The sequence below is a fragment of the Centroberyx gerrardi genome, chromosome 8 (genome assembly GCF_048128805.1).
Source record: "Centroberyx gerrardi isolate f3 chromosome 8, fCenGer3.hap1.cur.20231027, whole genome shotgun sequence".
In the NCBI taxonomy this organism is placed as follows: Eukaryota; Metazoa; Chordata; class Actinopteri; order Beryciformes; family Berycidae; genus Centroberyx; species Centroberyx gerrardi.
In genome coordinates, this window is record NC_136004.1 from 22173075 (window position 1) to 22200755 (window position 27681).

A 27681-nucleotide genomic window follows, 5' to 3' on the forward strand; every position below is an offset into this window, starting at 1 on the left:
TCATGAGAAAACTATACATCCATGGGCTTATGAAGTCTTTTCAAAACTGAAACTGAAAAATGCATGGTGGTCAAGCTAAGACCAAGACTGTTTTTCTTAGTTTCTGAAAAGTTGACATTTTGGAAATGCAAGGTTTTCATCTGACAATGATGATATGCTTCAGATACTGCAACATTTTTTGTTATTTCAATCTTCCCACTAGAAGGAACTTCAGACTTCAAGAACAGAAGAACAAAACTGGATGTTGACAAGCCTGTTTACGATAGCTGGACATGTAGTACCGTGTTTTAGACCTTGTGGTTTGTTTTGTCTGATGTGTGCAGGTTCTCCAGAACATGGTGCACTGTGCGGACCTGAGCAACCCCACCAAGCCTCTGCAGCTGTACCGGCAGTGGACGGACCGCATCATAGAGGAGTTCTTCAGCCAGGGGGACCGGGAGAGGGAGAGAGGCATGGAGATCAGCCCCATGTGTGACAAACACAACGCCTCGGTAGAAAAGAGCCAGGTAACACACCAACACACTTGCATGCACGCACAAGTAGACACATGGAATTACTAACAATCTTCTCTTTCTATGTATGTAGGGACTTAGATATTTGGCTAGGCCTGTAAGGGTCTAATGGTAATCCAAAAAAAAAAAGTTGTAATGTGGGGGACAAAAGAGTAGAAAGTGAATAGTTTTGGGACATGAGACACTTGGGACTTGCACAGGGGGGAAGGGAGCTCCAAATCAGTTATTTATATATATATATATTTATGTATTCAAGTGTTTCTCGTTTTTTTGTGCCTTTACTGGTACTTGGTTTGGACACACCTGATTGAATGTTTTTCACGATCTTAAAGCCATTTTGATCTAAAGGCTTGTGCTTAAATGCTTGAAATTTGTTTCTTAGACAAATATAAATAGTGAAGTTGATGCCAATGTATGAATTTCTTTCCAAAGCCTTTGCCTTTCCATCAAGGCAAAGGCTACTTTAAAGAATCTAAAATATAAGATAGTTTTGATTTGTTTAACACTTTTTTGGTCACTGCATAATTTCACTTGTGTTATTTCACAGTTTTGATGTCTTAACTGTTGTTCTAAAATGTGAAAAATAGTAAAAATAAGGAAAAATGTGGTGCATCCGTACTTTTGACTGGTAGTGTATATGTATTTGTGTATATGTGTATATGTATTTCGATTTTTTTTCCTTTTCTCTGGACACAAAAAAAGGAAAATAACAATAATAAGATTTAAACACACTAACGATCTTCCCTCTTTTGTCCCACCCTTCCTGTAGGTGGGTTTCATAGACTACATCGTCCACCCTCTGTGGGAGACGTGGGCCGACCTGGTGCACCCGGACGCCCAGGACATCCTGGACACGCTGGAGGACAACAGGGAGTGGTATCAAAGCACCATCCCTCAAAGCCCCTCTCCCGCCCTGGACGAGGCGGAGGACAGCAGCCGGCCCCCCGGAGGGGACAAGTTCCAGTTCGAGCTCACCCTGGAGGAGGACGGCGAGTCGGACACGGAGAAGGACAGCGGCAGCCAGCCGGAGGAGGAGGAGGAAGAGGAGGAGGAGGAGGAAGAGGAGGAGAACAGCTGTAGTGACTCTAAAACGCTCTGCACACAGGACTCTGAGTCGACAGAGATCCCTTTGGACGAACAGGTGGGCGAGGAGGAGGAGGAGGAGGAGGCGGCGGAAGAGGGGGAGACGCCCTGCTCGCAACCCTGCGTCGTGGAGGAAGAGGTAGCGGAGGAGGAGGAGGAGGAGGAGGAGGAGGAAGAGGAAGAGGAGGAGAAAGAGAAATCTCCCGATACATAGCAGTGTACGGACAGCACCTGATTAACTGTTCTTCTTAGTAATGACAGATGATTATTTATAGAATATTTTTTTGGGTTTTGTGGAGTCTGTCTGTGTTTTTTATACATCTATGTTTATGGTTCCAAAGCGTGCGCTGCTCTCCACCTTGGCCATTCCTCCCCCCTCATCTAAATCGGTCAGCTTCGTTCAGACACGCCCACCGGTACTTCTACAAGTTTTTTTGCACTCAGGAAAACTCCTTTCCATTCCCGTTTGTACTGAAGTGGTGTGTGTTTATTTCACTTTTACACCTCCTCTTTTGCAAGCTTACGTTAGGACTTGGATGAGCAGTTCAGATTCTACTCGATGCTGTTTATACTATATATATATATGATACTTTTCCTTCCCTCCTGCTTCGTCTCAACCTTGCCTGAAGTTTAGCAGTGTTTTTCTGTGTTTTATCAAGTGCCCATTCTACAGAAGTGGTTATCGTCGTGTTCAAGGAGAATCGGTATCCCGGTTATGTCATTTCCTCCCCACAGCGAATTAGGAGGCGTGTTAACGCCGTCGTTTCCCAGTGAAAACCTGACGGGGGAACGCCACAGAGATGGAAGCTGCAGCACACCGGGGAGCAATGCATGGTGGGACTTTCTGAGACACATTTCTGATGTGGAAGTCTTCCTTGAAAACCTGACTGAAACAAGGCTCAAATCTTAACAGCCATGATGCTGTCCTAGACCTCTTTTAATTTTTGTATTGTACTGTATGTAAGATGGAGATATTTTCTAGATTTTACTTTTGCTATCCTAGGCTTTGTTTTGTTAGCGAAGAGATGAGAGAAGCAACTTACGACAACCTTTTGGGAATCATGAAACCACTGGAGAGAAATGTGTCACCGATTTTCAGTGTTTCAGTATCTTCACAGCTGGATTGCATTAGGAGCGTATTGAGGTGTTTGCACTTGCTCCAATAGCATTTATACTACTATTCCCATGCCAATATACTCACATTTAGTTAGTCCTATGAATTGAATGAATTCATAATAACTATTATTTCAGTGGGGGTTTTCACTGGAGAGAAAGCTGAAACTTGTCGTTTTCTGCTTTACTTTCAGTGGAATCGTTTCTTACTGATGTGGATGAAGCCTTTAAGTTTTATTATTGTTGCCTGCAGTTCTTTTGAACACATCCTGAGACAATGCAATGCTTTGTAGTTGATTTTAAAAAAAAGCACCTTTTGTTAGAGATTTTGGGTAGTGCTCCGAGTGTACAGAGATAGTAATGGTGTTAAAAAATCACTGGGGAGTTTTTATACCAATGTAATGAAAGCTTTTGTTGTTATTTTGGTATTTCTAGCAGGTGCCCTTTTTGTGTGACATACACATAACAACTGCATACCTTCTCTTGATGATCTTGGTGATCATATCCATATCTCCTGCTTGTCATACAGTCAAGCCACAGTTTCAGTTGTGCTATATGAATTTATGTTGTTACTGTTTTTTTTTTTCATCAAAACCATGTTTGTTTTTGCCATCCTAACACTAAACCCAATTGCTGTCTTTGTTTTTGACAAGACAATCAGCTCCGTTGCGTAGTCGTCTGAGAAAGACTATCCTATACGTAGATACTCTAATGCACTGATATATTCATATATTACCACTTTAATATTTTTACGTTTAACTCGCCAAAACACTCATGCATATTTAAGCTTGAACAATGCTGTCTTACACCTCAGCCAAGAGTCTCTTCCCTTTTCCACGTTTCTATCATTTTTCCTCGTTGTTACAACTGATGCTATTATTTATTGGTATATTTTTCTATTCGTTGTGTCTTTTTTGCGATATAAAAGGTGGTACAGTAAATATTTCACTGTAGCATAGACCGCAGTACAGGCTTGCCGGTTACAATACCCAAATATGCTTTTTTCCTCTCTATGTACATATAATATAGAAAATCAACAAATGTAAAAAAAACTTGAAATACTGAACATGGCTTTTTTAAGAGTGCTTGTTTTAACGATGTGTCATTTCAAAACTTTTATTTAATCTTTTGATTTTTATTTAATCTTTGATTTTGTGCCAAGATTTTTTTCTTTTTTTTCATCCTCACCCAATGCCCTTACCTGTAATACAATTTTCTGGTTTTATCGCTGTTTACAAACATATATTTATTGTGCTGTATATACTATATAATTATTATTGTTATTATTATTATCATAATGCCGTTTGTTGTAAATGATTGATTCTTATCATCCCTTTTGGTGATGGTGTGGCTGTATTATGTACCTCTTGTTGAGAGAATGTTTATTACACATGCTTCTTCAGTGTAAAATGATCCATCGATATGTTGCTTATCTGAGAACTAGCTCAGTGAAGAGAGGGGGAAAGCCAAATTGTTTTTTAAAAAGAAGCTGTTCCTTGGCCCATGGGCTGTGCCTTAAATTCAACGCATGTCATATAATTTAGTCTTTTATTTTTCCCTTTATTTTCTAGTTCTCCTCTTTTGCTGCATTAGGGAATCTGTTGGCTTGGGTTGTCCTGATCTGCTGTTGGCATGGGGGAGGAGAGGAACAGGAATTTGAAAATGTTGCCTTTTTTTTTTTTTTTTTTTAACTTTCACAGCCAAACACAAGTTTCTTTTGTGAGTTATCAAAAATGTGGCTCTTGGTATAAAACATATTGTCAATGCAGAGGTGAAGTTTGTAGAGATTCAGGTCAACCGCAAGTCAAAGATTTACTACTTGAGTGCTGTGTGGCCTATAGCTGGATGTCTGACAGTTGTCTTCGCTGTAGTCCTGGGTCTGAACAGCTCGCACCTCCCTGACGCCCGACCACTACACTCAGATATGAAACAACCCGGCAGGCGTAAACGATGTGGCAGTAGCTCTCCTGTGTCTAGGCGGAGCTGCTGTGGCGTCGTCCGCACCCGTCTCGATTGTATCAGCTCTACACACACTGAAGGGGCGTCACAGGAGCGTTAAGTTGCTTTCTCGCCCGCGGCCTGTGAAGCACCGAGGCTTAGAGACACATCTGCATGTTCAGCCACTGCTGCATTAATTATGGCTGGAACACTGACGGTGTGTCGCGTATCTATGCTTGGCCCACACTTCCACTCATATTACTTGCAATATCCAAAACCACTGACATCTTTCTGCCTGGACAGGAGAGGTTTAGTATTTATATAGTGAGGGGGAAGTAGGGGTGGGGGTCGGGGGGTTTGGGGGGTGGGGTGTGGGGTGTGTGCATCATTGTCCCATGATGGGGGACTCTTATTTTGACACACATACTGTAGATTCTAAACAGCCCTGGACCAATGGAAACAGTGGGTTCTTTTCTCATTATGTGTTCTATTTTTTTATGGTATGAAAGGAATACACAAACTGTAACTTAAAAAAAAAAAAGGTCTTCAGGACAATTATTTTTTGGGTTATGTCTTTAGAATGCCAACTTGTCTGGAAGTTTCACAGGACAATTAAAAGGTTATTTTAATGGATTCCTTGTTAATTGCAGTCTATTGGATAGCACTGTAGATCATACAACTTTATGTAAAAAACAAATAAAACGAATGAAAAAAATGTTTTTATATGCAATGGATTAAATAAAAGCATGGGTTGATTCTGCCTACTCACTGGGTTCTTCTCTTTTATTATTTCACAGGATAATATACAGTACTAAAAAAAAAAAAAAAAGACTACAGATTGAGGGAAGTTGGACAAAATCTGGTCTGATTCCAGTTTCTTTATTAAGCATTTTATAATAAAAAAAATACCTCATAGACTGGTTTGTAGAGGGTATCTGCTGCATGGGGATTTTAGCTGTTCTGCTCTATCAAAAGCGTTCATTTATCCAAGGCTGCATCAGTGATTTGATATGCATACAACTTGCAAAAATTCATACTCATTCATAAAACATCACGAAGTAATCACACAGAAAGTGAAAAAAAAGGGTTAGGGTTGAGGAGTCATGCAGGTTTTTGTTCCTCCCTGCTGGTTAATGCATACACCTGTTTCTACCTGGCACCAGGTGCTGCTCATTAACTATCAGGGAGAAACAAAACTCTGCAGGACACCGGTCCTCCAGGACCAGAATTGACTACCTAGGAGTTTGTAATCCATGAAAATGCAACTGAAATCAGATTGCACACTTTTTAACAATGTACGCAGAGCCAGTTAATGTTGCTTTATTTTGTAACCTAATTACATAATCCTCCCCCAAACCCGACCCCATACCTGAACCAGGGTTGGTATCCTGCGTATCCCCCAACACACACATGCTGGACACATGTTCACTTATTGAACTTACGTAAGTCCTTCTGGATAAGAGCGTATGCTAAATGCCTAAATTGTAAAACTGTAATAACACACCACATGTAGACACATAAGGACAAGTTGCATTGGGACACATGGGAAATGAATGCAGATCACAGCCTTGTGGCCTTGTCCTCCATTCTAACTCAACAGCGTCATCTTCTGTTCAGCTCAGTCAACAGTTTAGTATTACTAACAGTACTGTCAAGTAAGAAGACAAGGCTACATGGCTGTGATCTGCATTTATTTGCCACATCACCTCTGTCTGTCATGGTGTCATGTCTGCATTTTCCTGAAAACTCATTGCCAGTAGTGGATAGTAGGTAGAAGGTGCAATAAATAGAGAGATATATAGAAATATGGTACACAATGATAATACTATCAATTGTTAACTCATATCGTATTCTGCCATTATGTTGCCATCTTCACAACAGTATAGTATTAGGTTTTTACACTTTGGTGTATAAATCTTGTACACTTGACCCACTAAAATGTGAGGTTTTATATGAGCCACAGCATCCCTGGTGTTGTGATGAATAGTGCAACATTACTCAGTCCCTCCTGCAGGTGGTGCACATCCTCAGGAAATGGAACTAGGCCTGGGCTGCATCATCAACACAGAGCGATGCTAACCAGACAGCAGGCCGGGGTTAGAGGCAGGCGACCACTGAATCCCCCTCCCCTCAGCACAAGAAGATGCCAAAGACAAAACAGAGACCCACTGATAGAATTTGTTTTATTTCCTATAATCTCAAAAACATACTTTTTACTTTGCTTGCACTCCAAGAAACAAATATATTCAGTCCTATGTCAAGTCATAGTTTTCCTAAAATGAGATTTGACCAGAGCGGCTGTTTTGGCCTCTGAATAGCCACGTTATTTACTTTTCTTCTAATAAATGCTGCTCCGAATCTTGACTTGAGATCAATACAATAATTTATTTCATGGCTATTAGCATAAAATAATAATATCACACATGTACACAGATGCACACGCACGAAGCACGTGTACACACATAGCCTATGCGCACACACAAGAGTCTTTGAAATAGTTTTGTGTATCCCTTACTTTGAATTACATCAGTAGGCCTACGGCATATGGCATGGACTAAGTTATTTCCCTGACTATCTTTCACAACAACACTGCATTTTGACATGATAATACAAGTTCAATCAACAACCAACAGTTAGCAGGAACGGCATACAGTACGTGAATACATTTGTACAAAAGGTACACACAAACAATACACTATATGTACTTTCTGTGATCACCATGGCACATACACACACACGCACGCGCACACTAAATCACACACTCGGTGGCTGCAGTTACTGAATGAGGCACACACTCCTTTTTTTTTTAGAGATTGTACATTGTACAGTGCCATTCTGCCCAACATCAGCATTTGACCAAACTGTCACTCACATACTGCAGATATAGTTATTGTACTTGGGGATAGGAGAAACTATGTACAGGGATTAATTCATAAAATATTGCACTTATTGGCCCATTGCATTTCACAGCAAGTGCTATGACAATGCTCCTAAATCTGTAACACAGAGTGATATATACACAGTCTTAGAATATAAATCTACATAGATAAGTCAGTATTGACTTCATGCAATTTTTTGGAACTTTCATTTAGCTATGCAAAAAAAAAAAGAAAAAAAAAGAACAACTAACAATGCGAAATGGATAGCTATGTTTTTGGCACAACTGTGTTTTATGAAATGCAGGTGCTCCAGAGAACCCACAGGCTTTCTGGATTTTAAAATAGGCAAGTATTTTTTTTATAATATATGGACTTAAGTTATTATTAAGACCACTATATGCCTGCTAGGGGAATCTTTTGTGTTGAGTTCGCAGTCCAACTATGTCTATGATGCTATGATGCTTCCTAAAGCAACTCAATGAGGTGGAAAAAAAAAACATCTTTTTTTTTTTTTTTTTTTAAGAGGGACTTCATTTTATACCAGGAACATGAAATATTGGCATGCTGAAAATTAAACAATATCTTAATATATGGCTGTTTATTCCATGCCACAGCTGATCATTAGTATTCTGCTCTATATCATACACTGTACTGTATTTACTGGAGATGTTGGATCAGTGCTATCATACGGGGGTGGGGGTGGCTGGGGGTAACAGTAAAAGTGATGATTCTTTTGGGTAAGGCTTAGTACTAGAGGGCCTGGGTTAAAACAGCACAGATGATTGACTTTTTGGCAGCATGCTCATCGCATCGCACTATAAAGGGTCATCTTAGAGGCTAAGCACAAATAACTAGTCGCTTTTAAGATTTACAGATATACTCATCAGAGGAATCACACATCTACAGACAGTAAAACATGTGTTATAGTACTCACATCAACATTATACATACTGGATTCATTCCGAAAGTAAGCAAGACGAGGGAACTTACAGAGGCCGTGTTGGAGATGCTAAAAGGCCACTTTTTTATCCAAGGTAGATGATTTTTAGTTAACAAAAATGCACACATCTATGACTCAAACAGAATACTCACACTCATGCAAACCCACGCTCACTGTACAAACAGCCACGCCATAGCCACACATTCATTACACAAGCACGCTGCGCAAAAGAAAGCCGCTACATCCTATACAGTGCACTAAATCATAGATTTGGCAGCTTTAGGAGATAAAATAGACCTATAAAAGGAAAACACATATTGTACAAACAAAATTAAAAGAGATAACTGAAATATGAAACTAAAGCACTGATTGACTGACTCTATCCCTCATTTTATTATTATTCTAAGACTTAAAGATTTTAAAGTTCTTTAAGATTAACTGTACAGCATGACTATGGACTATGTACTAAAACTAAGTCTTATCCAGCATTATCAAAGATACTTGGTTTACAAGCATATTAACTAGTGGAGGAATGGGATGACTGTGGTGTCTCTAACAGTGTATCCTAGATATCCTGTAATATTACACATTTTACAATAGCCGTGTCTGTACGTCCATTTGTCTGATTATTTGCTTGATATATGGTGATAAAAGTTGTGAGATAATACATCTGAATTTTGTAAGTCTACTACTAAACAAGGTGTGAATTCTAGTCCAGAGAAAGCAGCACTAGCAGGAGGGATAATGCTGCCCGAGAACAAAACTCTACCACCCTACGGCATCGGAGCTGCCCTCCCTTCGCCCCTGATGCTGACCACTAACAGTTGCACCCGGGCTGCTGGAGGGGCGGAGCGCTGTCTGTGAGTTTGGCAGTGGGGGCGCCCGTGGTGACGGCCGGGTCCGTGTCCAAGCTCTCGGACATCTTGTCGCAAATGAGGTCGACGAGGCGCTCAAAGGTCTGCTTCACGTTGATGTTGTCCTTGGCACTCGTCTCGAAGAACTCAAAGCCTTGGCGAGAGGAGGAGAAATTAAGAGATAGAGAACATGAAGAGGCAGGGAGAGGCAGAGATATAGAGAGAATGAGTTAGATACAGAAGATTACACGCACATTCATAGTACATATTCAGCAAAATCTTTGACAGTTACTGTGGTCTGCTGCTTCTGGACAGAGGATGCAAACAAAGCTGCTTCTACTGAGCAGTATTGCTGCTTAATTTAATTTCAAACAGGCAATTTATGTACTCCCGTTACTATAATTGAGTAGCTTTTTTGTGTACTTGTAGTCAGTATTTTTAGTTTTACTTAAGTATGTTTTGACTGACGTATTGTACTTTGCTACATTTTAAATCACATCCATAACAGAGTACACATTTTGTAGACTCTCCATAAGCATCATGTCAGAAACTGGCCAACTGTGGAGCCGTTAGTAGTGAACGGTCAGTCAGCAGAGAAGAGAAGAGAAATGTGGCTTTACTCTGTTTATGCACTTTATTTTGTAGTTTCCAGTTTTCCCATTTTCCATTTAAAAGAATCTAGCTTGAACTCTGTCCTCTCGTGCTTTTAGAATCGCAGGGGAAAGATCACATCTAACAATGTTCCCTTTTCTAAGTGTATTTTAAATGAGCTACTTTTTACTTTTACCTAAGCAAATTTCTACAGCAGTAATTTCACTTCAACTTGAGTAAAATATGAGCCAAGTAACAGTACTTCTACTTGAGCAGGACTTTCTAGTACTCTTTCCACCACTGCTAAGTGGCAAGTGGGAAAAAAAAGTAAACACCAAAATGTCATGTTTTATTGTGATAGCAGCGATGTCATGATGCCACCAAATTTTAAATTTTAAACAATGGGGTGAATGCTGCTTCAAAGACTTACCCAGCTGTTCTGCCAGCAGCCTGCCACTATCCACGGAGACCACTCTCTCCTCTTCCATATCACACTTATTCCCAGCCAGCACCACCTGTGCATTGTCCCACGAGTAGGTTTTTATCTGGGTCGACCTGCACAAGATCACATACAGTAGAGACAGAAGAAAATGCAACACAATCAAATCAACGTTGCAGCTATGTGAAAAACATTTTTGTTCCAATTATTTTGTGCCAATACATTTTTTTATTGGACATGAGATTGATATGAGACATGGGAGACAGAATGACATGGTGCAAAGGTTGTGCGCCGCTTGCTGCTCACTCACAAATAGTGATTCAATCCTTATGCCACATTTCATTCGGCATTTATGTAATACTTGGTGACAACAGTGGAAAAGTGTGTCATTTTATTGAGTTCAAAATAAAAGCCCTCTAGCAGCTGCCATTGTGAAGTGAAAATATGCAATGGAAATTACTGTCATGTAGCTTCTTTCAGCTGTTATGTGCTGTTTGTCATACCCACCACTCCTTTATTGTACACTCTTCCATGTACTTTTCATCCTTTTCTGTAGATTTCTGCTCACAGTCCAAGTTCTACTGTTTAACTAACTACCTCACTAACTCATTAATGTTAGCTCACATAGCTATACAGAAGATGCACACACCTTGCAAATGAGCAATTTGAGTTTTGTTTCTTTAGTCTTTAAAGCACAGGTTATGTTTCCTTTTTTCTACCTTTTTCTTACACAGATTGATTTTACAGTATCTTATTCAGGCATGAGAAAGAACATGTACTTGTGGTCATAACACCCAAATTGAGACACATTTTAATGTCTAACTCCAAAGTATGCTTTTTCAGCTAAAAATGGCACATGGCAGGAGGACATTTATTACATGAATACCTAATGAAAGCTGTCATGTAGCTGTTATGAAGCTATTCAGGGTTTATAAAATGTGCTACAAACTGATATTCACATAAAGTGATATCATACTGTATCCTATCATATCCTATCCTATCAATTTGATACTACTTTCTATTATGTCTACTATGAATTCACAAGATACAGATTTATGCCAGCCTAAAAACAGTGGGTAAACTCCACAAATAAAAAGGTGGGTAGACTGAGTTTAGGCGGGTTTATCCTCCACTACATCCCTGATTACAAGTATATATTATGAGACAAAACATGTTTATTTATAGTGTGATGCATGTAAACCTCCCAGCAGCATGACAAAGTCTGAAACAAGCAAGCAATTTCAACATTCAGATTTATGAGAAACTGAAGTCATTGAGGTGCTTCTGCATGTTGCTCCTCCAAACACAATTTGGGAAAGGATTTAAGGAATAAATCTCTCCTATGGTGGTGCAGTTTGACTGAAACTAGGGCACCTAACACACCACCGGCTGAACACAGGAACGAGAGAGCGAGCGAAAAAGAAAGACAGATTGAGAGGGAGAGAGAGAGGGCAGTGTGATGTTGGCACGCCTTCTCCCTCTGTCCAGCTCTGACTTATTATATGGGTTCAGATGTGGGTCATTTCAAATCCAACTGCTGATAATATTCGCTCTGACAGAAAACCAAGTTCAAAGACATCGCCGCTCTGAGCTGGTGTCTGTATCTTGCAGAGTTACATATGCAGTGTTTAGGTCTGTATTTACAAATGATTTCAATACAGTTTTGTCTCTGGAGCGTAGAGGACAGAGGAAAAAAGGGGAAAGGAAAATATGCTATGGCAACGTTGCTGTAATACAACTAATTGTGTATGACGCTATTTTACATTAATTTGCATTAAAAAGGTTTTGTTTTTTTTTACTCTTTTACATTTGGTGTCAGCATTACAATATTTTCCTGTTTTCTGTCTTTGTCACAGACAGGAAATGAGCACGTCACAAGCTTAATTCAGGCACAGCCAGGGAAGGAGCCGTTGCCATGGAAACCCTTTTTTCTGCAACCTTGTCACAAGGAACAAGGCAAAGAGAAAGTGGAATTAAAGCCTGTGGCAAAGGCAAAAGAAAGATTGTGGTTATGCAAAGGAAAAAAAAAAAGAGAGAGAGAGAGAGAGAGAGCCTCTTCGCCTGTACATAATTGTTTGATTTGTGCACGGTCTGGTGAGTAAGCTCCCAGGTAACTCCAGGATAACGACTGCTAGTGACACACTCAGCTCTATTGGTTGACTTAAGATATCAATCACAGACAGTATTCAGACTCATAATGCAGTATTTTGTCAAAGTGTCGTCGAACCTATGAAAAAATAAAGAGGTGTGTCTACCTCACATCTCTCTTTACAGCACCGCCTTATCTTTCTTGTTGTATACAGTGGTAAGAAAAGCATACTTTAAATCCAAAACATGCTTTTAATGGTGCAGCATGCCAGGTGCAGTGTTATACACATTCAACTCTAGGAAAAGAACACTGAGCATCAAACGGGCGTTCAATAGTGTCGAATGCAACCGTGACAAATGCTTTCCCAAGCAGCTGTCAAATGCTGCTAGGTAAAGGAGAGCTACCCAGTGGACACTGGCCTTAATAGTGATTGTCACAGTCTCACAATGGGTGCAAGCCACATTGCATGCAGGTAAAATGTCAACTACAAAAATACCACCATCCCTATCAGGTCAGTGTGCCTAGAATCGTATCAATATCTTTTGTATCAAGTAAGCAGCTGATGCAAAATTAACATCCTGAGAATGCTACCATGATGATTCGTAAACCTTTCCTTCCAAATATTCCCTGTCTGTGCTCCCATAATCCCTGTGGGCTGGCAGAGAGAGATAACTGTAGGACAGTGGGGTGTAAATAGAGTAGAGAAAATGGAAAGGGACAGTTTCTCGCCACAACACCTGTGGAGAGCCAGGGGCAAGGAGAAAATCAGCAAAATGTAAATCAGAACACAAGTTTATTTCAAACGACAGGAGCTAAAATTCCCCCATGTTTCACAACAATTTCCTAGTTGTTGTACGCGCTCATGAGAATGTGTTTTTTCTAGAGCAAGAATCTTAACCCAGAAACCTGGTTTCTGCAGCTGATTTAATGTAGCCTTCCAATTCTTATTTTAGACATGAATGCATCATCATAAATCACAGACATTTGGGCTTGGCACAGAGTTACTGTTCGGCCAGCAGACGTTTGTGTGACTCAGGAATGGATGAGAGCCATGACCTTGACAAGTTTCCCCTAGATCCCCTACTCAGAGAAAGATGCACGCATACATACAAGGCTCTTGTACATGTCAAAGACAAGAGGTGACAGAAGGCTGTGGGGGAGGGGAGGGAGGGAGGGAGAGAGAGAAAGAGAGAGACAGGGAGAGAGACAGAGGAAGAGAGAGAGAGAGAAATGAAGCTGACCTATTTCAAACATTGATACTGTTAGGCAAGTAGATATAGAGTGGAAGGCAAACTGTTTGGATTTGTTTCTTCAGAAGGAGAAACCATCCAATACCTAGTGGGCAGGATGCCACCTGATTACATTATGGCAAGAAACGGGAAGCTCTTTTGATATGTTGATCTGATGCACATAACAATACGGACGGAAATGCTTAGAATGGCCTGTAATCCATACACTGAATACAAAAAGGCTGAGAGATGAAACCTTAAAGGACCACAATGGAAATAAGCCATTCAAGCTTCATTGTGTTATCCTTGGTACCTTTATTGGAAGATTGTATGTGATGAGCATTGCTTCCTTTTTCCACATACATGTTTTGTAAAATTGACAAACTCAATCAATCAGTCTATTAAGCTACATATGAAACAATCAATAAAATCAATCGGGTCCATATCAACTGATGGCCCAAGTTTAACCCAAGAGAACCCAACATGACTCACCAGTCCTGCACAGCGCCGAAGGACTCCTCGTTGGTAATGTCATACATAAGGATGAAGCCCATGGCCCCGCGGTAGTAGGCAGTGGTGATGGTTCTGTAGCGCTCCTGGCCCGCTGTGTCCTACACACACAACACATGGTGCATAAATTTAGCATTGCTGTTAGCTGGCTAGATGACACTGTCACTGATGGGCTCACCAACATGGACACAACCCTACACAGCACATATAAACCTATGCACGCATACTGTATCCATAAAATGTATTCAATTGTTTATATTAACAGTAAATGAGTATACACAGAAATTAGAAAAAAGGAAAGATGCTGGTTGCTCTCAGATGAGAGTCAATTGTAACGCAGGTGCAAGAATCAAATTATTGTAAGCTAGAAAAATTGGAAAATAATTCTGCACACTGCAAATAAAATGTCTAGTTCAGAAAAACTAATGTATTGCACAAGTGCCCAACTTAAAGGTGCAAGTGGAAAAAAGAAATATATGTACAAAAGAACTAGGGAGCATTTTGCTGACTTTTTGTCCCAGCCTTTTATTTGCAGTGTGCAGAATTATTTTCCCATTTTTCTAGTTTACACAGACATTACACCTAGTGATTCCTCTATTTTAAACTTGTACGTTAGGCCCATGTTATCCCTCTAAATCCTTCTTTTATATATTTGTCATTCCCTTTCAGCATATCTACATTTACTTATCGCTACATTTATTGTGTTCATGATGTGGAAACAATCATTGCCTTAATTGCTTCGCTGCCCTTGCATTGATAAGATGTCGATAGTAAGGATTCAGTTTGGGCTGATCTGGTTGACTCTTTCCTCTCCCTCAATAAAATAATCATTCAGCTGTGTTAAAGACCCCACAGCACAGTGTTCAGAGCTCAGTTTGTGATGTGTGGTTCTTATAAAAAGGGAAAAAATGGGAGTAAAATGATTTTAATATTGGGAAAGTGCACACTGCTGGTGATAATGCTAAACAAATTGCTCAAAGGCAGCAACTGATTACACAGCATTTGAGGAGTAGTACATTGTACACACATTACCTTGGAAACAAGCCCCCACTGCAGCCGTTCAAGCTTGCTAAGAGATGTCAATGAAAATGCTAATGCCTCTGAATACAGCTAGATTAAGCTTTCCTATTCAGAGTGTGTCCATGAAGAAGGAAGAGAAATGCATTTGGGCAGTTTTGAGAGCAACTGTCTATGATTCATTTCCATCTGTATCTTTGGAGAAGTTCATAATTAGCTACATTGCTTAACAACTTAAAAGAAAAAAGTTATTTTTCACTTCATTGTTAACTCAGCCAGCTTCAACACAACCGACTAGCCTCTTTTGAAAACACACTTATATAAACTTGCCTTTACAGACATGTAGATCTGTTGTTTTATGTAATGATGAAATCCCTTTTTTAATGAGGTACTGATTCATACTTTTGAGTTGTTTCACTGTACATGTGTATACATATTATTTAAATATTTCAATATTTTGCAAATTTATTTTGATTTTTTTTTATATTGTCTAATTTGTTTCAATTTTATTAATTAGGATGTTGTAACTGCTTTACAAATTGTTGTTGTTGTTGTTGTCATGTTCGTCTACATTCAACAATTTAATTAGCTGTTGTTGGTCATGCTGAATTTAACAGTATGGATGATATACTTTTTGGGTGTTGCAAATAAATGATAAATGTCTCTGATCAGTATGTGGAACACAAAACGTTAACCTCTAAAAACTACTCTGGCTATGAAGGCTGTCTCTTCCTGGGGTATAATGACATACAGTAGATGTAGATACAGTAATGTCCCTCTGCACTATTGTTCCACCTATAAGAAGAGTAGTTTGGAAAGTCCTGCAGTGCTAAAGCAGGAGAGCTGCAGGAGGAGGGACTACTGGCTGCTGTACTTGTCTGTTGTTGAACAGAATCCAGACAGGCGACACTGGACTGTGTTTGCTACAGCAGTTCGCTCTCTGCCAGTCTGAACATGGCTGTAACAGTGCGCCTGTTATAGCCAGAGGACGTCTCTGACCTTCACTCCACAGAGACAGAGCTCACAGCCTGCCTAGCTACCGTACACCACAGCTGGGACATTTTGTCGATTTGCAACAGCACAAATGTATGAATGTGTGTGTGTGTGTGTGAGTGTGTATTCCAATACACATCTTTTCAATGTCAGCATTTTGTTATGCAGTCTACTATGCATGATGTAAATGGAGTCCTTTGTTGATGGACATTCTGAACAACATGCATGAGAACAAGGAATGTCACATGAAAACACTGGTGATTTTTTCTCTACTACAGTAAGCACTGGTCTTCTTAGGCAGACAGTTCATTTGGCAGGTCATTGTTGTTCTAGTATCCCGAATGATGCTTTGACCTCTGTCTTTCCTCTTGTCTGAATTCTAAAGACTTAGAGGCATCCACACATTTCATTAGCCTATCGATTCTTGGCCAAGTGCTTGACAATGACCTTTGCATTTCCGGGCTATTTTGGTGAGCAGATTTGCTTGTTCTCAGTTAAAAAGACAGAGCAAGACAGAAAAATAAACTGCTGAGTCCAGTGAATTGGAGCTCTTTGAGAAGCTTCGCTTGTAGTCTGCAGCTCACCAGAAATCAATCCAAGAAGCTGACTGCTTTAAGTAGAGAGGGAGAGTGAGTGGAGACTGACAATAGTTTGAACTCTACGTCAGTCAGTATATAAGTTGACTCTTTGACAATCCGAGTTTCATCTTGGCAAAGCCCTACACATTTATTCAGCCTCAGATTATAACAGGGACCACTGTACGATGCATTGCTATGACACTTTTATCTCTCAACAGATTAATTGTGCAACAGCCACAATGACATTTGCCAATAGCCATCACCTTAAATGGCCACTTACTGTAAGTCTCAGCTCTCTCTGAGCCCAATTAAAAAAGACAGACCAATTAAATGGATGCACAGGCGATCCTCTTTCTCTCTGAATATGCTTGTCTTTGCTAATGACAAAAACACATTACTCCGATTAGCCTCTCATTTGACTGTTTACCTTCAACCCCAGTTTTTACATCCTGCTGAAGTGCTTGTTGTTTGTCTCTTTCATATGTGATTATCAGACACAAAATGCCCGGGGATAGCTAATTGCTGCAAAAGACAGCTATTATGACAGAACAAAACCTCTATAGGAGAGTGGGCATTTGGTGTAGTATGGAAAAAGAGAAAGAGCGAGACGGGGAAAAGAGGAAGAAATGGAGAGAAAGAGCGAATATTTAAATTTCCATTTCCCCCTCGCTATCTCAGAGGTATTATGAGACAATCTCCTTGAACAACTCAGATGAACTCCTAATTAAACAGCCTCAGACATTTTGCAGTTTCCCACAGCCGTACAGTCACATTCAGAAGAAAGTGTTGCTTCTGTGTTCTCCCCTGCTGCGTGCCAAACCAACACTTACTAGCCTCCTGTCAGTATTGTTGAGGCTTCCATCTGTCTCCGCCTTTTCACAGTAGAGTGTCAAGCCATGGAAAAACACTACAACATTTCTTGAATATTTCTTCAATTAATTAACCTCAAAGCGGATGCGACGGCCAAATGTATTCAAGATGAATGTACTGAATGTCATTTTTCTGTTGTGAAATCTGATGCAGAATTTTTTGGATTTACCTTTAAATAACCCTAACCCCTGTGGAATGGCTTCATTGAGATAAAATCTGGTCAAACTCTTAATTTTGCCACAGTGTACCCAGTTAAAGTTATCCTATGCAGATTTGGAAGATAGGGGTAAAAGATACATGCCATAGTTACTATAGCTGTTGTCAAACTGATGTTAAAAGTATGGCAACAAAAATCCTGTGGCAGGTTGATGCAGTCTAATGTTTTTCTACTCCAAAATGTTAATGTGACCGAAATCTTCACACCCTCCCTACAAGGCTGAACTGTTAATGAAAGCATGACTAGCTCCAAATATACATTCTATATTTTGACTGAGGTGTATGCAGCAGTACACAAAGTCTTTCATTAACACAAGATGAAAAGGGAAGTACCGGTGTCCAAGCATACCAAGCATAATATGTCTTTAAAATGTCTTAATTGAAACATCGACTAAAAATAAATGAATGCAGAGGTGATCCTGTGGGTGCAGGAATTTTCTTTTTCCTATGTCCAAGCATACAACCGTCAAGTCACAACCCGTCTCGGTCCTTGATGGGCCGACATATTGATCAAATGAGAGAGGTACAGTTGGAGTGCAGGGGAGACAGGTGGGGGGTTTGGGCATAGATTGACAGCATAATGTGTTTTACAGACAGGGATCACTCTGCAGGAACACAATGACTGAGAGAAGGAGGACAAAGTGGGGGCAGGGCATCTCAAAAGAGCCCCCTTCCCCCTTATAGCATAGATAGTCCTCCAGGAAACCTTGGAAGACAATAGGAAGTACATTTCTTCCACACATTGATTGTATTCAAATGTGCAAGTGATCTCTATTCCATCGAGGATGAATGAGAATGCATGATTCGCATGGAGAGGTCATCAGTGAAATGGGTGGACTACTGTGGCCTGTTGTATACTGTAGCATTGTGTTGTAGAAATAAAAAAAAATGGTGAGTTTTCTTCTTTCCTGGATTACCATTCATTAGCAAAAAGATCATATCTATAGATGTGTAAGTAGCGCTGTCTACATAAGCTCTTTGTAAATTGCAGGTCCACTTGACTTGGAACATGGATTCACAGGCTCTTCAAGCATTAGCAGCGATGTACTGGGTATGTCAAAAATAGATTGAAATGAGAGATGCAGCATACTGAGTTACAACACATTGTTGAGATGCAAATAGCACAGTAAGTATTGGCCGGTCAAAGAGTGAAGGATAAGCAAAAATGATATGGTCTTGATTGCTGTACCTACAAACTTAGAAAACTTACAACTGACATGCCTACATCTGTTTTATCTGCTGCTACATGACTAGTTTCATCAGGAATCAGACATTTTGCGGCATACTTATGCTTAAATGTTTAATGCTTCGATGTTAATATTTCTCCCTGGAGGCAACTGCCAGTGTAAAATCTATATTGTTCTATTCTTCTACCCGCTAAGCAATTCAGTCTGAACCACTCCCCCGTGGCTCCACATACCCAGATCTGGAGTTTGATCCTCTTGTCGTTCTTGTACACGGTCTTCACTTTGAAGTCGATGCCCACCGTGCTGACGAAGGCAGAGGTGAAGGCGTCATCTGCGTAGCGGAACAGGAAGGATGTTTTGCCCACGCTGCTGTTGCCGATGATCAGCAGCTTGAACATGTAGTCGAAGTTCTGGTCGCCTCCCTCTCCCTTCCCTTTCACATCCTGAGTGGCAGCCATCTGCAAAGACACCAGGGGAGACACTCTCCTGTAAGGGTCATGTCCTACAGCATGATGAAGTCAGTGCTCTGAGAGCTTCACCTTGGAGTTAATATTAGTTTTTCACTGTGTTGACAGAGCGATGGCAGTCTGGTATCTTATATTGTATGTAGCAGATTTTTTGCCAGTTGACCTTCCACAATTCTGCAACCCAACCTCTATTTGTGTGCAGATGTGAGAGAGAGAGTGAGACAGTGTGTGTGAGAGAGAGAGAGAGAGAGAGAGAGAGAGAGAGAGAGAGAGAGAGAGATGCACACATACATACAAGCTTCTCATACATGTCACAGACCGGAGGTGACAGAAAGCTGTGTCAGGCAAACCAGCACAACACAGGAGGAGTTGTACCAATGAGTGTTAATCAAGCGTCAAACACAGCAGTTTGCCTTCTTTACAAGCACTCTTTCTTAGGTGGAAACTGTGGCATTTAATTTCAAAATATGAAGTAAAAGTAAAACTGACTATGTATTCTTGTTGTTATTATTGAAGTTATTACCTTAAGAGTAATAATTTGCTTACAAAATTTGTGACATTTCTGATGATATAATCAGATATATTTTTCCACATACTGGGCAGCAAACATCAAGTAACATTTTTCATTTTCAAAGTGGACACATTGTATTTTTAGAATGAGAAACTTCCCTCAATTTTGTTTCAATTGGGGCACAGTATTTTTCCATTCTACTAAAACAGTTCTGAGTGTCTGATGTCTTGATTCCATATCAGAACAGCTATTCAATTACCAACACAATCAAAATGTATCATACATTAAATTGTCTTGCATATCAAAACTTACATAGCCTCTTGCCATAACAATAGCTACAAAACGCAGAATAATAAAGATGGATCCTCTAATACACTGAGCATTTCTGTCAAGAGTGCCAGCGTTCAACGCCCCAAGAGGACAAGAGTACCAGGACCAAGATGACTGGAGCACAGTCATCTTTGCTCCAAGGTGAGTGTTTTGACAAAGCAACGATGCTTATGTCAAATATGTGCTACCGAGCTCTCTCTATCTAGCTAGAAAAGATGCCGGACCTCCATCCTGCACATCCTGCACATCCTGCACTATAGGTTGCTGCTCGCTTCCTTGTATAAAATCACCGTCGAACACATATCTGTATTTGCAAGGACGCCGCTTGCAAAATATTTGTGTAATCCTCGCATTTACAGATACCACAGTATAAAATCCTGTCAATCGACCTACGAAACGACACAATGTAGTTAAAGCAGGCAGCGGCTTGCGCGAACATAACTAGCTAACGTTAGACAAGCAATTCTGGTCATGAGGTCATTTTTTCCATTGATGAAATTCTTCCACATAACTATTAATAAATTAAACTCAATCAAAATGCAGTGAGGACATTCTGTGAACAAACCTGTTTTGAAGGCCTCGGCTCTATCTGTGTCTTTCTCTACTTGGCAGAATACGGGTTTTTATTTGTGTCTAATGCAGGCGTTGTTTTTTTTTTCTTTTTTCTTTTTTTTTTGAGCACCGACCAATTTCAGCACCTGGGAGCTGTCCCCTTCGGTTCGGATCTGGCACGCGCCCCTGACGAGGCTGAGCACGAGCGAGAGTGCGTAATGTGCGTCTCCTTGACGTCATCGAGAACAAGATGGGGGTTGTAGTTTTTCTACAGCATCAGCGCGGACGCGGAGGACAAATTTGACTACATTACTCTGCATGCAGCGCGTCCAACTGCCAACAGCTGTATGATTTACTTTGGAAGCGTAGGGAAATCGTTGTTGAGTCCAAACCCCCTTTTTCACCCAGCATAATAAACACTCATTAGAGATTAGCGCCTACAGACGTTCCCCGTGAATTACTGACTGTAATAAAATAGCATAATAAAGCTGGGAACCTTTGCCCACTAATGAAATCATGTTTACTCTACTATTTATCACGCTGGGGCTGTATGTAGGCCTATAATGAACACAGTTGTGCTTTCTCTTTTTTTCTCATTTATAGCCTATATAAGCCTATAGGCAGCAAAAGCAACTGTACAGTATCTTACCTTCCCATACAAGTCCATTTCAGCCTCAGTGCTATAAACTAAAGTGTGTTTTCCCCAAAAAAGTGGTCAGTTTCAAAATCGCATTCACTGCAGTAGCCTAAAATAAATTCCCACTTGGTAGCCTATACACAGAACCTCTCAGAAATTAATTTATTTTTGTGGGAGCAATAATGGCCTCTCCTTTTGCGTCACTCTCGGTCTTGCTGCCATCCCCCGCCCAGAAATCAAGCTCCGCTCCAGAGAACAAGCGGCTGAGCAAATAGACGAGGGGCGTGGTGAATATTATTATGGGCCTTTCAGTGGCAGCAGTGCAGGATGAGGCCTAGTGGAAGTGGTAAATGGAATCGTTACAATTACACTCGCATTGGCCCTCTTTAAAGCTGATGGGCTTGCAAAATGTTAAATTGTAATATTGTAGCAGTGAAGTGTTAGGCAATAATGCCAGCAATAATTCTGAGCGTTTTACTGTGGATAAAACGGTCCCGTCTGACTGTGTGTGTGTTTGTGTGTGCGTGCGTATGTGTGTGCGCGTGGGTGCCTTGTGTTTTTTGTAGGTTTTAAATAGCGCTGCCTCACATCGCCCATCTCACACTTAAAACAGAGCCAGATCCTTTTAATAGCCCAACATGCGCTAAGACTCCTCAACCACTGAAGCAGACACAACAGAGATTACATAAGGACGTAGGCCACAGTGACAGACAACATGGTAGATGTAGGGCTATAAATCCTTGCCATTGGGCATTTTGCAGGCTTTTGATAGGGGCTGTGTGATGTTTTAGGGCGGGATATGCTGCTGACTGCCCTTTGACTGGATCTCTGTCTGTCAGTGCTGGTGTGTTTGTGTGTGTGTGCAGTTGACACGGGGGCGTGTCAGGTAGGCAGCTCGTACATGTTTGTCTTTCCACGCTTTTATTGTCTTCACGAATGTGCTTAAGTTGTAAAAATACCTCGTGTAATGTGTAGATGAATTACCCATCCACTCGTTCTTTTGACTTTTGAATATTCTGGATTGATGTAGTAATAGTCCGCAATCTGTCAAGTCAAATCTGTCGGATCTGTGTGAGTGTGGACTTGGCTCATAGTGCTACAGCTCCTCTTTGCATTCATGGCACCGAAATTTTTGCAATTTCATAAGCAGAACTGTTATTCCTGATAGTTTCTGTCAGACTGGAGCGTAGTAAACAAAAGTTTTCTAGAAGGTGCTCTGCATGAGAATAGGTCACTGTGGCACCATCTGCTGTTGGGAAAGGTGCTCTTGTGAGATTTGTCTTGGCAATGCTCGGATATTATGTTCTGGTAATGATTAACAAGGCAATATACGCAGAAACCAAATGACCGTAGCCTTGCTGAGCTCGTAATGGTCATCTGGCCTCAAAAGACACATTCAGAAAGTAGTTTTTATAGTCTCTTTTTTAATATATATCCCCCTAATGTGTGGCTGCTGAGTGACCTTACCTTCTCTTTTAATACTCTAATTTAATAACTCTAAAGTTAATTATACTGATTCTCCAAATGAGACTCCAACGTTGAATTTCCAAATGAGCTGCCCACCATTTGGAAAAAGTGACATCTGGCTTTGAAACATTACTGATAGCACAAAATGATAACAAATCATGTTATTTAAAAAGATAGATTATAACCTTTAGTCCTTGGTTGACAAAATGATAACACTTTTACAGATATTGAATAATGACCTTCAGGTAGCATAATGATTTATTTGGAAAATAACTCTTCAAATACAGAGAGTGATTGGTTTCTTTATAAAATATAATATCTATTCACCATTTTAGAAAGATAAGAGCATATCTCTATGAACATTATGGAAAATGATAGAAGTCTCCAGAGAGCTTTCCTTACAAAATGGAGACATTGTAGGGGATGTAGAAGGGCTGGACGATATTGACAAAATCAAATAGGCTATCACAGTATTTTAGGCCGAATACCTCGATATTGATAATGTGATGATATTTTGGGGATGAATATTCGTGTAAATCAAATCACTAATTTTCAAAACTAAATTTTGAAAATTAGTAATGGCAGGCTAATAAGTTCAGAAAATTGTATCACTTTACTGTAACAGGATTTAAGACCAGGAAGAAGTGACATTTAAGTTACTTCACAATATAACGATAACCAAAATCCCAGACGATATCTAGTCTCATATCACGATATCGATATTACACGATATATCGCCCAGCCCTAGGATGCAGCCTTGTCTACCTTAATTTGCTGTATTTTTTATCCATCTAACCGACAGTTTGCAATGGAGGACTCGATCGAGGTGATTCTCCAAGACCAAGGCAAGGTGTTTCCTCACAGCAGAGACCATCCCGTCCTGACTGCCTCCACCGGGGCTCTGCTCACTGGCCTCTATGGGCTGTGGAGCCTCTTTGCCATGCCGGGCTTTCGCAGAATCCCTGGAAGCCTCAAGGTACTTTAAATTTACCCTTTCCACTTTTATCTGACTGCTTTGCTCCTCTTGCATACTTCCAAATACTAAATACTGCATGTGTGAAATCAAATCAAAAAAGCCGAGCCAGAACATAACTTACACAGTAACAATACTCGGCTTGTTTTGGAGCGTAGTGCTCTGGGCTAGCGACAAATGTGGGAAAAGGAGAAAGCGGTAAGTCTACAATAATGATTATTTTATTAAGAAAGCACTGTGCTTGATGCTATTTTCATGGCTTTATAATCTGAAGTGCATCCAGTGCCAAGATCCATTGATGTTGCATAATGGATCATTGCACTACTTTTCTTCACCGTCAGTACAAGATGGAAAAGAAAACATCATGATCAGAAGCAGATGATCAGCGGCTGGGTAATAATGAAGCCATGTCATTTGTTGTTGCATGGAGAATTGGCATTTTTGGGGATTTGATATTATACCAATAAAAAGCACAGTTATACAAGCACAATGTTAATCTTCTTTGAAAAGAAAGGACAAAAATCGATTTATTTTTGTCCTGAATCTCTTACCTGTGTTTTATGGGGTCATGACATGATGCAGTATTTATCCAGCCAGCTGTCTGACTCAGAATAAATGTGTTATGCTGAATAAGTTTCCAATAACTGGAATCTTAAGTTGTCTTATCAAAGAGTCAGTCCACCCCAAACCGAGAGGGCAGAGGCTCTGCTGAATTTATCATTAAGAGAGAAATCGTGGAACAGTTTAAGTGAGACATTGCTGCTTTTTCTAATTATCATTTTGTTTTGCTTTTCTTGGCACTACAATGAAAAAAGTTCACCTGAAAGCTGAAGCAAATTTTCTGTGGAGCACAACCAGCTACTTTTCTCTTGATGATGAATCCTTGTTTCTTTGATTGCTGTTGTTTGGAGAGAGTGCTTAATATGCACAAATATTGGACTGTCTAAGATCCTAATAATGTGAATTTTATTTTAGGCTGAATTTTCCTTTAGAGTTGAACTTTATAAAGATCTATCTACCATGGGAGGAATGTCAACAGGCGTATCCTTCCTTTCCAAACAGGTTTATCCTTCCTTCCCATGTTGCAGCTCCTATTTACTATCTTGATAGCAATGATGTTATAATAATACAGTGTTATTGTATTACCTATCACATATATTGACCTGTTTCCTCACTGTGGCCCAGGTTCCTTATTTACCCTCCAGCAAAGATCAGACTCTGAACATTATGAAGCTGCTGGATGGACGGAGAGGCCGCTTAGCAGATCTGGGCTCAGGAGATGGAAGACTGGTTAGTGGGCTGCACTTTATTTAACTGGTGTGTCTGTCTTAAAAACATTGTGTGGATACTATGGATGGGACGATATATCTCACAATACGATTCGATACGCGATATGGGTTCACGAATCGATACAACCACGATACGATGTAATAAATAAAAGTTCAATGTCAACAAAGTCTGACTGTGCAGAATTATGTTTATTTCTGAGCCACAAATCTTTCTAGCAATGGCATTGGTTTGCTAGAATGTAAACAACAATTTAAAAATGTCATTACAAAGTGCAAATAATATAATTTCAATGGAGAGCTTGTGAAATTGTGGGCAGGCCATCGTATTTGTGATTCATTTTTCTGCCCCGCAATACGTTTTGTCATGTTTTTGTATTACGATATATTGAATTTCGATAATATCGTCCCATCCCCAGTGGATACATGTCCAAGTCTAAACTGGAGGGCAGTCCGACTGCATAGTTTGAATCCCAGTTGGAGTTAAAATGTGAGAGTGAGTTTAACTGTGATTGTGTTGTGTGTATTATTGTTATTCTTAGTAGGTTTCATATAGCTGTATTGTACATCATCAGGTGTTTGCGGCCTCTTCTGCTGGTTTCCAGTGCACTGGCTTTGAGATCAACTCCATGCTGCTGGCCTATGCCAGGGGCAAGGCCCGCTGGACAGGGGTTCCCTCCAGCCGGGCAGCCTTTGTTAAAACTGACTTCTGGAAGGTATGGCCATGACTTTGAAATTATTGCTTTCTTTAAGAGCAATCAAGGTTTTTGCTTGACCATTTTGTGCCTTTCTTTTCTCATAGACTGATTTGTCAGCGTACAACAATGTGACGGCTTTTCTTGCTCCAGGAGTGGTGAGTTTCCCTCCCATGCAGAAATATTTATTTTCCTTGATACGGATGCTGCTTTCTAAGTTATATAGGAAGAAATTGACCCTGTGTCTTAGCTATATGAATGTATTTGGTTAGATAGCATTTGATTGGTCGGTGACTGATGCAGCCTTTTCTGATTGGTCAACAGATGGAGGTGCTGGGTGAGAAGCTGCTGAAAGAGCTTCCTGATGATGCGCGTGTCGTCGCCTGCCGCTTCCCCTTCCCCCACTGGCCGCACCAATCGTCTGTCGGCTCTGGTCTGGACCAGACCTGGGCCTACGACATCAGCACTGTACGCTCAAGCCTGGGAAATGTAAAGATCACAGAAGCATAACAAGTCACATCTCTGGGTTATTTTGTTCCCCAGCTCCATCATCCTCAACTGCACTAACACCCTCAGGACACTTTTCTGATTTCTCTTACCAGATCAGAACAAAATTGTGAAGCTGGAACTCAAACTAACCTGGATATAGCCATATTCAGTGCATATTTTTGCACTGGTAATTACCTTTTATAGTGGGGAAATTAGTGATGTGAGTAAATTGCACTGATCAGGAGAGATCTTGTCTTTTGATGTCTTTTGCTGCTGGGACTCCTTGAATGAGCAAGATGTTGGTATGATTTCAACATTACTCAGGCCCTGGAATATTTGCACTAATTCTTTGCACTGCCAATATAGACTGAGCCTTTATCATTTCACTGATAATCTTTTTGTAAATACCATCATGCACTGCTAACCAGAATATGGCTGTGGCTGCCACTGAAACCAACAATGAGCAAGTCTGTCTGTGGCTCAAAAAATGTACTTCCCACTCTAATCAAACTGCTTAACACTAACTATCGACTTTTGTGCAATTAATTTTGATGTGACTGTAAAGTGACATGGATCCTTTGTCAAATATAATTAAGCTTATGTTAATGTTGGACACAACAGATAACAAACACTGAAACTCCATTTAGTTTGGAAATAGCTGGTAACTGAAATATAAAGAAAAAATAAAAATATTTTCTGTTTGTAGTTGATGGTTGTTTTTGCCACTATGCTACACATTGCTTTTAAATATTTTTGCTACAAAACTCCACAGGTAGAACCTAAATTTGACATTTTGACTAATTCCTGACTTTCAGATTCTTTTTTTTGGTGTGTATCATGTTCATATCAGATCTTTTGTACACATCAGTGTTTATGTTGTGCTGGGCTTCACGTGCAGCAGCCAGGTCACGTGTGCTTCTGGCAGCTGGTCAGGGAAGATGTAGGGGGAGAAGTCAGGAGATGCTGTAGCTCAGTCGCACCACATGCTGGGTATAATTATGGGTATAATTGGTCTTAACTGACACCCTCCCTCCCCTAATGGAAGTTGCCTTTGCACCCTGCGGTTGCTTCTATCTTCAGTCCTGAGTATGTGAAAACCTCAGCATGGTACTGTAGGCCTAAATCGCATACATAAATACATTAATTATGCTTAATATAAAATTTAAGCATGAAGCTCCTGATATAGCCACAGTCTTGAGTGCAAAACAGGATTATAGTGTTGAATATGGAATACAA

The 27681-nt window shown here is 40.3% G+C and overlaps 3 protein-coding genes across 6 annotated transcripts in view; 2 read left to right on the top strand and 1 right to left on the bottom strand.

Annotated features, from left to right (window-relative positions):
- pde4d (phosphodiesterase 4D, cAMP-specific) overlaps window positions 1-4987 on the top strand; it is a 137742-nt gene extending 132755 nt beyond the window's left edge. For all 3 annotated transcript variants that reach the window (XM_078284983.1, XM_078284984.1, XM_078284985.1), the window contains exons 14-15: window positions 324-506; window positions 1282-4987. In XM_078284983.1, coding sequence (XP_078141109.1) covers window positions 324-506; window positions 1282-1809 — 711 coding nt within the window. In that variant the 3' untranslated portion in view covers window positions 1810-4987. The remainder of the gene's footprint in view (window positions 1-323; window positions 507-1281) is intronic.
- Window positions 4988-9282: 4295 nt separating this feature from the next.
- On the bottom strand, window positions 9283-21565 carry rab3c (RAB3C, member RAS oncogene family). Of its 2 annotated transcripts, none has more exons than XM_071894763.2 (5): window positions 21548-21565; window positions 19272-19496; window positions 14160-14278; window positions 10341-10465; window positions 9283-9473 (listed from the first exon to the last, which is right to left on the bottom strand). In XM_071894763.2, the coding sequence occupies exons 1-5, from the start codon at window positions 21563-21565 to the stop codon at window positions 9283-9285; spliced, it is 678 nt and encodes a 225-aa protein (XP_071750864.1). The 2 variants fall into 2 exon arrangements, with proteins under 2 accessions (XP_071750864.1, XP_071750865.1); XM_071894764.2 differs by lacking the exon at window positions 21548-21565 and adding an exon at window positions 21045-21068.
- A 2245-nt stretch (window positions 21566-23810) lies between these two features.
- On the top strand, window positions 23811-26585 carry LOC139908195 (ATP synthase subunit C lysine N-methyltransferase). The gene is made up of 5 exons (XM_071894800.2): window positions 23811-23978; window positions 25161-25265; window positions 25837-25977; window positions 26064-26114; window positions 26281-26585. The coding sequence occupies exons 1-5, from the start codon at window positions 23811-23813 to the stop codon at window positions 26464-26466; spliced, it is 651 nt and encodes a 216-aa protein (XP_071750901.1). The 3' UTR covers window positions 26467-26585.
- The last annotated feature ends 1096 nt before the right edge of the window (window positions 26586-27681 follow it).